General features: G+C 35.2%; 1 protein-coding gene across 1 annotated transcript in view; it reads right to left on the bottom strand.

Moving 5' to 3' along the window:
- Positions 1 to 12,721, bottom strand: part of DPYD (dihydropyrimidine dehydrogenase) — an 870,205-nt gene that overhangs the window by 142,415 nt on the left and 715,069 nt on the right. The window contains exon 22 of the mRNA XM_019648865.1: positions 77 to 219. Within this exon, the coding sequence (XP_019504410.1) occupies positions 77 to 219 (143 nt within the window). The remainder of the gene's footprint in view (positions 1 to 76; positions 220 to 12,721) is intronic.

Raw genomic sequence — 12,721 nt, 5'->3', positions numbered from 1 at the left:
ATATTTGTTGTCACATAATTTACACTGTATTTGTTAGACAGAGCTTCTTGAAGGGACAGACAAACACAAATACTACCTGGAGAACTGAAGCTCCACTGTGGAGAAACTGAAGACCACTTTCAGCTGAATCAATTCCACCAGTGGCCAAAATGGGAAATCCAGGCAAAGCACGAGCAATGGAGGTCACAGCTCTCAAAGCAATAGGTCTGATCGCTGTGCCTACAGAAAAGCAGAATGATCAATGATTAGCATATTGAACACTTGAACATATTGCCTTCTAAACACTGTTATTGATGAAAGTGCCGTATTAGACAAAATTCAAATTTCTTTATCTTTATTTAAGATATATACATATATAATAAAAATGCTGTTGTGTCAAAGCATGTTCCTTTTTATGTGGATATATATTTATTTTAACTACTCTGATGCTAATATTGCATGCAGGTGTGTTGTGCAAGTGGGTATAGCAACCTTAAACTCTCCCATTAAGTACATGCATATTACAATTTGATATACAGTAAAGTGTAAAGACTTTATGGAACATTCAAGCATCTGCTTTAAAAAGGGCAAGGAACAGCATATTTTGAGAAAGAAAAACAATCACATATAGTGCACAAATAGACATAAAGCTCTGTTATGTTGCCACTAAGTATAAAGCAGCTGTGCGAATCCAGATACAATAAAATCAACCAAGGTGCTGATGAGCTTTCAAATTCCATATTGCTTTTTACATATATTTTCCATAATTTGATGAAACATGGTGAGACTAATCTAATTTTTTCATGCATTAGAAAGTGTGAACCAAGTTAAAGAGAATTTACTAGAATTCAGTAATTAGAGAGTATGTGTTTACTGTTTTATACTTTATTCAGCCAGACATTACCAACATATTATTCCCTAATCATAATTTTATGGATGGACAGAACACTTTGAGGTTATTTTTTATGATTACACAATACTAAAAGCTACTTTTGACTCTCAAGGGTTAACATATCCTGGAGTAAATTAATGCTTTCATAACACAGAAATGTAATTTGGTATTTCTGGTGTAGACTCTTAAGTCAATGGTCCTTTAAAAGCATTTTCTATTTATTTTTATTTTATTTTATTTTTTTGCATTTTTATTTTTTATATATATTTTTATTTTTTATTACTAGTTTCAGGTGTACAAAACAGTTGCAATAGTTATGCTTTTCACCCCTCACAAAATGACAACACCCCTCCCCCAATCCACCACCTCCCACCCCCGATATCATACATATCTATTACAATTCCATTGACTCCACTCCCCACGCTGTACTTCACATCCCATGGAAAAAAAAAAAAAGCATTTTCTGAACTAAAAATAATTCTATTTGTGCAAGAATTTGATATTGCCTCAAACCAGGGCTTCACAAAAAACAAAGAAACAACAAAAACAAAACAAGCAACTGGTAAAATCAGCCTCATGTGGTGAGTGCTATAGCATCACTTCCACTACCACGAGCATCCTCACCAGCATTATCAATACGTATTTATTGGAGTGCATACTCTGGGGAAGCACAAAGAACTTTCCTTAAATCAGTGGCTTTCTTTTTATCTTGTTCATATCGATTTTAGATAAAATTGAATTTTAGTGTAGCAGATGCTTTTGCACTCAACACCAGAAATGTTTGTGGAAATGCCTACTTGTTGCTCCCACATCTAAAAAGCTTCCTCTAGATTAGTGGTTCTCAACCTGTGGGTCGCGACCCCTTTGGGGGTTGAACGACCATTTCATAGGGGTCGCCTAAGACCATCGGAAAACAAAAAGATATTTACATTACGATTCATAACAGTAGCAAAATTACAGTTACAGAGGAGCAACGAAAATAATTTTATGGTTGGGGGTCACCACAACATGAGGAACTGTATTAAGGGGTCGCGGCATTAGGAAGGTTGAGAACCGCTGCTCTAGATATTAGGGTTTCTCAGTCAAGACTGTTTAATGCTGACACTTCAGAACACCACAAATGACATTTAAATACAAGGCATTAAGTTTGGGAAAATTAGAAACTGAACATCAAGATTCTATTTCTATTTCAAAATATTTATCAGTGACCTCTTCTTAGTCTTTATGTTTTAACAATAAAAAAGGCTAACACAGTGGACAAGAGAACACTTAGCAAGAACACACACACACACACACACAGACACATACACACATACACTTATATACACATATCTTTAGCTATACTAAAAAGAAATCTAAGAATAAAAGTTAAAGGAAATCATTTTTAAGATAATCTGTAACTCCGTAACTCAAATCTTTTAGACATATAGCTATCTCTGCATAATATAACTGACATGTCCAATATATACTAAACTGATGTTCTCTTTACATGCTTGTTACTTTGAAGTAACAGAGACATATTAGGATTTTTTTTTCTTATTTAGTGAACCCTAGAGAGTAAAATAAATTTGAGCTAAGAAGATAAATAATTTATTGCTAACTGCACTGATAGAAGATTATCATTATTAACATTAAGGGGTAAAATTTTAAAGTGGCACACAGGGATTTGGCCACATATTCCAATTGATATTAATGAACATCAAGTGACAAAATCCCAGAGCAGAGCTTTGAAAGTTTAACCAGTTACATTTAAAGGGCAACATTATTACACAGGTGTTAAAAACATTGGCAAATCCTCAATGCCATTTGAAGATATTCAATTAGGTCAATAAGACATTTTTAATTTCATGTTTTTCTTCCTTTTCTAAAACTTTTCTAATCTACCTAATGAACATGAAAATCTTTCAAACTAATAAAGGTATCTTTTTTTAAAAAAAATAAGAGTAATTATGCTGTCTGAGGAAATGGATCCCAAAATAAAGAAACTGGTCCTACTGTTGCTGGGTAATAGTAAATTCAGTTTTAATTCCCATTATAAATTCCACTTGATAGGTTTTCTTTATAACTCAATTGATTTAATTAATATAAAATATTATCTACCTGTTCTCAGAATTTTTAAGGGGAATAGGTTTTAAAAAATACTTTCATCCACCATGAAAGGTTTCTTGAAGGAAAGTAAATATGTATAAAATGATCTTTCTAAATTGTTATACAGAAATTACTTTTTAGTTTCAAAACAACAGAAATTAAGAAATAATAGGCTCAATACAAAATAAAACTTTCGGTGTAAAGAAGATTCATATATCAACACCATATAGAGTTGTACATATGTTAAATGCATAAGAATATCCAGAGCCACAGTTACTGAGAAGAGGATTTTTAAAATCTGTCACTGTTACAGTAACTAATGATTTTAGACCAAAGACTATGGAGGAAGAAGCCAGTTTGAGAGGCTCAAAGAATCGAATGTGCACTCATCCTTCAGAAAACAACAAGGTTTAAATCAAGAAATTGAAATCCTATCAGCTTAAATGAATTAATAGGCAACATGTGATTTAAATTAAGCCCTCATTTACATAAGGTGGCCAGATGAACCTGATGGAGGTTCAGTTACATCAAGCCATTGTGCTTCAATGCTCAGCTGTGTGGAATGAATCCCCAAATTTTGAAACAAGCTGCAGTTTTGAACAAACGAACAAACAAAAAGTGAGCTAGACCTCTGAGTTCCAACATTGCAGCCGAGTTCTTCTGATTTGTACAAAAATGGCCTTTGTGGAAATGCTGGTTGAGTAGACTGAATTGTAACTTTTGGTATCTAATCAATCTAGGCTTTCCATATAGTCACATCATAAAATGCGAATCAGTGTGTTGGATTCATAGGTCTTTGATAAACTTCACAGAACAGTTTTGGGTTGATTTATGTTCTAGGAATAAACCATTTTAGTATGCCAGAGATTTTGAGTTAAAAGTTAACTAATATGATTTTGATGAATTTTTTTTTCTTAAGAAAGTGGTACTATCACTCATCAGATATCATTTTTAATGCAATTTCAAAAACACTACCATTAGCAATAGTATTATGTATTGATATGTAAGTATTCATATATTATGACTTAATCAGGTTCCTTACTTAGGCCTCATTTATCCATCTATCTGTCCATCTAAGAAATATTTATTAGGCACCTGTGTATTTAAAAAAAACAAAACAAAACAATAATTGTGAGCCCTGAGGTCCAAACTGGTGGAGAAGATAAACACCGTGCTTACCTTATCTCATGAACACATCAAAATCATAACTAAATTATAGAACAATCAACCTGGAGAACCATCTTAAGTCTAGCTGAACCGAAGTCCTATAACTAAGGATATAAAGGAGAAGCCACACTGAGGCTGGTAGGAAAAGTGGAGAGGCAAAAAGGGCTCGTCACACACCTGTGTGTGATGGTTGAGAACTGGGAGGGATGTCTCAGCCACAGAGGTCCCCTCAGTACTGGTGCTGGAAAGAGGAGTTCCACACCATCTTCCTTGGAAAAACAGTGGGGATTCCCACCTCCAGGTGAGACTGACAGCAGCAGAAAACCCAGACATCCTCTTAAGAGGCCCATGAACAGATTCACTCATGCACAGGCACTCACCCTGGGCTCCAGTGGAGGGACAGTGACTTGAGAGGTTCCAGAGGCATACAGAGAAAAGACTGAGTTGTATGGCTTCAGGGCAAAAACTGGAGAAACAGTCACCATTTTCCCTGTGTAGAGTCCTCCTCCTGTGCAGCTGTCAGGTGGTTGCCATTGTTCCTGTGTCGAGCCCTCCCCCACAGGCCAAACCTGAATCTGCCCTGGCCTGGTGCACTCTGCTTGCTCCACCCTGGTGACTCCCAAGGACCCTGTCAGATCCAACTGTACAATGCTGGAGGCACTTTTGCTGTCAGCAGCTAGCCTGGCCCACAATGTACTCTTTCTTGGACAACTCTCAGGGGCCTGAAGGCCACAGGCAGGCAGTAGCTGGCCTCAGTGTACTCTCAGCCTTTTGGTGAGTAGCTCCAGGTTCAACATTGGCACAAAACCAGAATCTACATTAACCTGGTAAACATCCTTCTTCCCAATCTGGTGACTCCCTGAGACCCAACCTTGCCAACTTGCATACTGACACTGGTTCTATCAGTGACTGAACCTTATCGGACCTGGCAGGTGGGAGCAAGCCTCATGGTACCCTGGGATTTTTTCAGAGTTACTTCAAGCCCAGTACTGGTGGAAGCTGGCCTTAGTTCACAGCGTGGCCTCTTACATGTGCCTCCAGGCCCAGCACAGGCAGCAACCAACCAACCAGGGATTGCTTTGTAGTTCCTAACAGGTAGTCCTCAGCCCATTAGGAAGTGGCTGACTTGTGCCTGCACCAGAGTGCCTCCCAAGAAACCCAGAACAAACATACACAAAGGTTGGCTTCAGACTACAGCACAGCACCACCTGACAGGCGGTCTCCATGGGCAACAGAGCCCACGGGGGTGAATCCTGCTCCATGAAGTAAGCTCCCCACACAATAGCTCATAAACTGTGGACATGGCCAAACCCCATAGTCTAATCAGCCTGAGGGTCAATCCGACCTACTGACATGCCAATAGCAACCAAGGCTCAACTATAATAGGAGGTCACACATAACTGACATAGGGACATTCCTGGAGCACCAGACACAGGTAACTAGGTACACTGTGCCACTGGGGCCCACATGGCAACTACTACATAAGACCATCCAGTCAAGACTGGCAGATAAAACAAATCTGCCTAATAGATAGTAGTAAACAGAGAGAGGCAGCATAAATGAGGAAACAAAGAAATATGTTCCAAGTGAAAGAACAGGAGAACAGGAGAAAACTCCAGAAAAAGAACTAAATGAAATGGATGTAAGCAACTTACCAGATAAAGAGTTTAAAACAATGGTTATAAGGATGCTCAAGGAACTTAGTGAGAATTTCAACAAAAAGATAGCAAGCATAAACAATGACATAAAAACCATAAAAAAACTATGAGTTGGAAGTGAAGAATACAATAACTGAAATGAAGAATACACTAGAAGGAATCAGGAGCAGACTAGGTTAAGCAGAGAAACCACCAACAAAATGAAAAGACAGCCTACTGAATGGGAGAAGATATTCACAATGATACATCTGATAAGGGGTCAACATGCAAAATTTATAAAGACCTTATATAAGTCAACACTAAAAAAACCCAAACAATCCAATTAAAAAATGGGCAGAAGACCTGAATACACATTTCTCCAAAGAGTATGTACACATGGCCAATAGACATGAAAAGATGCTCAATGTCATTAGTCATCAGAGAAATGTAAATTTAAAACACAATAAGATGATACTTCACTCCTGTCAGAATGGCCATCATCAATAAATAAACAAACAACAAGCGTTGGTGAGGAAAAAGGGAACCCTCATGTACTGTTGGTGGGATTGTAAATTTGTGCATCCTCTATGGAAAACAGTTTGGAGTCTCCTAAAAAATTAAAAATAGAAGTATCTTATGACCCAGTAATTCTACTTCTGGGTAATTATCTGAAGAAATCCAAAACACTACCTTGAAAAGACATATGCATCCCTGTGTTCACTGCAGCACTGTTTACAATAGCCAAGATATGGAAGCAACCCCAGCACCCATCAATGAATGACTGGATAAAGAAGTGGTACATATATACAATGGAATATTATTCAGTCATAAAAAAGAATGAAATCTTACTATTTGTGACAACATGGATTGAACTAAAGGGTATTATGCTAGGTGAAAAAAGTCAGACAGGGAGAGACAAATACCATATAATTTCACTTACATGTGGAGTTTAAAGAGCAAAATACATGAACGAACAAAAGAGAAACGGATTCATCGATAAAGAGAACAAACTGGTAGTTGCAAGTTGAGGGGAGTTGGGGAACTGCATGAAAAAGGTGAAGTGATTAAGAAATACAAATTTGTAGCTACAAAATAGTCACAGGGATGTAAAGTACAGCATAGAGCATACAGTCCATAATGTTGCAACAACTATGTATAGTGCCAGGTGGGTACTAATTGGGGGGATCATTGCATAAAATATATAAATGTCTAACCACTATACACCTGCTATACACCTGAAACTAATATAAAGCAATATTAAATGTCAACTGTAACTGAAAAAAATAATTAATTAAAACATAAAAGAAAAGCTAATTGTATCTGAATCTGAAAAGCTTGTAAGAATCATTCCAGTTAACTAGTTTGTGTTCTAACCATAATATCACCCAGGATAGGTACCTAAAACATCAAATCTGATGATCTTAGGAGGTTGTTTCAAGGTAAATAATATGAGTCCATTTATTCATTCTGTACAGGTATTCCACTAGGAGACATTCACATTCATTTAAACAGCATACATTTTATAAGTAGTACTAATATGAATTCTAGGAAGAAGGCAATTTGAGGATGAAGTGGTTATAAATTAGATAGACCATTTGGGCCAACTGCTTAGGTTAGAATTCTAGCCTCACTACTTACCATCTGTGTGACTTTTGTGAGTTCTTTAATTTCACTGAACCTCTGTTTTTTCATCTACAAAATAATAAAATTATAATAACTCCATGGAGATGTTTTGAGGATTGAATGATTTAACATATATAAAGGGTTAGTGCATAATAAAAATTGCACAGGCCTTTGCCATTATAATCTGTGCTACCCATAAGGATAACTGATTTCAGAGGGAGCCTTTATTTAATTTACTTTGATAGGCCTTTTATGTTGTTACTATAGGCTTAGTAAGCAATGAAAACATTTTTTTTTAATTGAAGACAAAAGGATGATGCCTATGATGATAGAATTTTATATTCTCTGATAGCTTAGGTGAACCACACACACCCCTCTCCTTTTTCTTCTCTCCTAACAGGCTCTCATTTAGTAGTTTTGGCAAGATTAATTGACTCCAAAGGTAACCATCTCAAAAATAAATGTCAATATCTTTAAACAAGTTTTCTGATAATGAAAAGGTTTAGGCACTGAACCAATATACAAGGATTTGAATGACAACATCAGAAGTCAAGCTTATTGGTGAAGAGAAGGCAGAGCTTTACTTTGCATGACTAAATCCTTGAAGAGAAAAGAAATTTTTAATGGGCAAGATAGTGTGGAACATATGCTAATTTTGGATAACTGGAATTTTGAATAATTGAGTTTAATTCTGTCTTTTTTTCCCCCCTAATCATTTGACTCCTAGGACAGCCTCTGCTACACAATTAATTGTTAGAGCTAAGTCCACAATAAACTCCCTGATAATAGCTCTAGCTAGCTATAACACAGAAATGGGGTTATAATACTCATGCTCACTGTGTATACAAAAAGAAAATGTAGCTTTAATTTGCTTATATTAATTAAAATATAATGAATTAAGTGGATAAAAAATTCATTAGAAATTTTACTTTGACTGTCTAATTGTTAATTATTTTAACATCATCCAGAAGAAAGAAAATACTATTAGCAAGTCAAGAATTTCAAGGATTTAGTAGTTGAGAGATTGTTTTATAAAATACACATAAATCAAGCACCTCAAAAATTTATACTTTACCAATGCAAGCTTAAAATGTTAATGAACCTAATACACTAATATGTGAAACACAGCTATTTAAAAATACATCTTTACACATGGATTAAAGTCCTCTGAGAAAATTAGCCTAATTCATCCAGAAACTCAAGTTTTGGACCCAGGGTTTTAAATAGAGATGTGAAATATAAGGAGAAGAAATGAAACAAAGAAAAACAATTGCTTTGTGATGTTATTTTAGACTTTTTTGGAAAAGCTGAAAATTTTCTTATGAAAATGCTTTAATTTTTGTTGAATATTTCAAGATTTTTTTTCCCCTGCTGCTGGCAGTGGAATGAGTAGAAGTATTAATGGAGTGATTTCCATACGCTAGACACTGTGATCGGGCTTCACAGGTGTGCTTAAGTAATTTAACTGTTACAATGCTGTGACGGTGGATGCTGTCATCTCTATTTTGTATGTGAAGAAAGGGGAGTTCTACCTGAATAAATAACTTGTTTGATGTCACACAGTCTAAAACAGACAAACTGGGATCAAACACCACCTCTCTGTGACTCGAAAGTTCAAACTTCTCAGCTGTTATGGAGAAATGGCAGTACAGAAATTACGAAGAGGATCATCTTCATATTGTCTTTGCCTAAGGAAACCAGTATCAGTACCACCTATGGCCTAATGCTAAGAGCACAGGATCTCAAGTCCGACCAACTTGGTGTTAAGCCTCAGCTGTTTCTTCACACAGTTGTGACTTTGAGCAAGTTCCTTCCCTTCCTAAGAAAGACATCGGTTCTCCCTATCTGTAAAACAGTGGTATTAATATCAATAATATCATAGGAACTTGGGGAGTATTAAATGATACAATTTGAGGAAAGCACTTGGCACAGTGCCTGGTTCATAGTATATATACATAGGCTAAAATTATCAGCACCAGAGAAAATTGATCAGAAAAATGAACATTCAGCTATAAACATGCAGGGATAAACATTTGACACTTAAGGGGTATTAATCTCCTAGATAGAAAATTTGGAGATATCCTTATGATTCCTATGTCATTTCATTTCTAAAAAGATTAGTTGGAGTCTATGATTATAAAAGCACAATTTCTGTGAGTAAATCTTTATTTGATCTATAATGCAATACCTAAATGTATATGCCTTTTCACCTAGAAACTGCACTTTGAAATCTATTCCACTAGTACCTAGACACAAAGTTACATGTACAAGGGAGTTTCTTAAAGTATTGTTTCTTAGAGCAAAACAGTGAAAACAACCTAAATGATCACTAGTAGTTATACTATTAAATAAATTATAGTTCATTCACGTATGATCTCCTAGGAAACCCTTAAAATGGACATGGAAATATCGCTAAGCTATAAAGTTAAATGTTAATCACAAATAGCAGAACAATATACATGATGTGGCTCCATTTTTGGTAAAAAAAAAGTATGATTACATTTAGTATGTAGGCATGTAAATACATAAAACCTTGAGTTTGAAACTGTTAAATTTATCATCTTTGGTGAATGGGTTGAAGAGAAACTTCCAAGTTTGATATCTATACTTCCATATTAATTGATTATTTTAGGTAAGAAAGTATTTATGATTCACATCTGTAATAAAAAATGACGATATTTTTTTATAATGTTCCTAAAACTCACAACACAGGAATCGGCATTATCAGAGTCCGTGCTGGGAAACTTTACATGTGGGATGTACAATGATTCTGCCCTCTGTACATCCAAAAGAACACATTCGGTTTTGTATTCAATATTTTAGGTAAGATATAAACAAACTTAAATATGTCCAGAACAGGGTAAATAGGATATCTCTTTTTCTCAATCCCCCCCATCATACACACACACAATGAGAGGAACTCAGTTTATTATACCTCTATTTATTTGTAATTACATGGTGTAATTATGAATATCATCCTTTTTCACTCTAAAAGTATCCCAGTTTGGATGATAGATTATAATGCTAATTACATCCAGGAATTATAGGACAAAAATAATCATGAAAGCAAAGTGAAATTTGATTTAGAACAAAACCATAATCCATGAAAAACTTAGAAACTAACTGCAGTGTCTGAGGCTCAAAGGATGGCATGAAGAGATAAATGTCTTTAAACTTGTTACTATCGGGAAAAATACATGGCTTTCATATGTGATATCTAGGCACAGTCTATATGAGTTTGTTCTTTCTATTTTCAACCTGTAGGTGGCCACCACAAGCTACACTTATTAAACAACTCATTAGTAGCATTTTCAATACTGTCATCTTCAGATAATTAGCAATTTATTTAAATAACCAATTTCTGTAGAAATAATTGCCATGAAATGCCCTGAACCTAGTTTTTTATAAACTATAATAAAAGTGTTAAGATAATCCCTGACATTTGCAAATGCCATTAGTTCACCTTTCCTTTTGATAGTGCTATGGCATTATGTTTAAACAATTACCCGATAACACAGCAGTTTAATGAAACAGTACGGTAAGCACATTCTTCAATATGGCCAGAGAGGACATTCCGATTCAAAAAGAAATCCAGTGTGCACACATGTTTACACAGAGGAAAGACAGAGCCCAAAGAAAAAGGATTATTGAAATAAGTACATTATTGCTATTTCCAACTTGGTTTAGTTTTCATAGTAGATACTAAAACGTATGTACTTTCTTTGGAAACAAAAGTGGAGTTCTGTAAACTGATTCAAGGAATTGGCTGGTATAAATTAAAGTCATATGAGTCTATGAATATATAAAATATAGTCATTGTATTATTTGTTCAGTAACCTCTACACAAGAGAAAACAAATAGGAGATTATTCTTACTATCATTTTTAAATACTTAAGTATGCTTTTAATTACAAAATGGGGAAACTTTTCAAAGTAGAGTTATCAAGGAAAACTATAAATGGCTTTTAGATCTCAGCTAATATTTAGCATTTAAAGTGGACTGGAGTTCTAACTCTCAGGTTCTTCCTTGCTTTTCAGCTCCCCATTCCACTAACTTCTATTGATGAGGGCTCAAACAGCGTTTCTGAATTTCCAGTGATAAAACTCTTTTAGACTTTCATAGTTTTTAAGCTGTTGGTCTTCACATGACAAAACAGAACTAGAATTAAAGCCAATAGCAATATCATTTTATGGCTAAAATGAAATAATTTTGAAAGTCTACTGAATACCAGTTGTTTTTGCTAAATTACAAATTATTTATATCCTCACATGTCACATATGAGTATTACCCCCATTATATAGCTTTGGAAATTCAGGCTCAAAAAGGTTAAGTGGTATATGCATGTAAAAAAGGCAGGGTTGTTTGCTAAAATAACGATTACAACAATAAGACAAGCAGTCTACAATGTGACAGTCAAATTCATTGCTGCTTTTGAATTTGAGGGCTTTTCTTCATTTCCAGATTATTATATGTCTCAGCCCCTCCCATGTAAATATTTCTGGCAGTGCTTTTAGCTTATAAATATGATTAATTTTCCTGTAAATACAAATATATAGAGTATTTTAAAATACTTATATTTCCTTAGACAAGAAATTCTGAATCCCCCCTGACTTAGTGGACTTCGTGTATAAACATTTCTCATGTGATTTGGATTAAGGATGTTCAGGGCAAATGTTACGATACCACATAAAGATCTCACCAGCTTGTGTGAATAAAAAAAATGATTATTTGAGGAGAAGAAGAGGAAGATTATAACAATGATGATAATGCTGTTGACCAGATTACCTTTTACCCTTGGAGAACCCAGGGTAATCAAAAGTGAGTATTTTTCTGAAGATAAAATAATAATAATAATAATAATAATAATAATTAATAACAACAACAACAACAAAAAGAGTTCCCACATCCACCAGGATCATATTTCCTTCTTTGGAAAACCATGATTTCTTTTACTTTGTTTACTCTGTGGGTGGGTCCATGCTCTGGGTGTCCATAGTAGCACTTCCATATGTAAAACCTTTCCTTTCATTCTCAGGAATACCTTCTCTTTTCACTTTACAATGGATTATATTTGTAAATCTCTGTGCCCTGTATAAGACTGTTCCTCAGAGTGTTGAAACCCAGGCTGTATAGCAGACAATGAGGTTTTGTTCTCTTGTTTGGGTTGGACAAATCTCCAAGATAGTAATGTAGACAAGCATAGCTCCAACTGGATGCTACCTGAACCCTCTGAGAACCAAAGCTCTCTGTATGCTGAATAGGCACTTTGGAAAGGAGGGGCTCTATTGATTAGTGTTTACTCTACTTATTAGTAATTGCTTTCTCAATTAGTTGA

Source organism: Hipposideros armiger, unplaced genomic scaffold, assembly GCF_001890085.2.
Source record: "Hipposideros armiger isolate ML-2016 unplaced genomic scaffold, ASM189008v1 scaffold_127, whole genome shotgun sequence".
In the NCBI taxonomy this organism is placed as follows: domain Eukaryota; kingdom Metazoa; phylum Chordata; class Mammalia; order Chiroptera; family Hipposideridae; genus Hipposideros; species Hipposideros armiger.
Note: the sequence above shows the minus strand (reverse complement) of the source record. Positions and strands in the feature narration are given on the sequence as shown.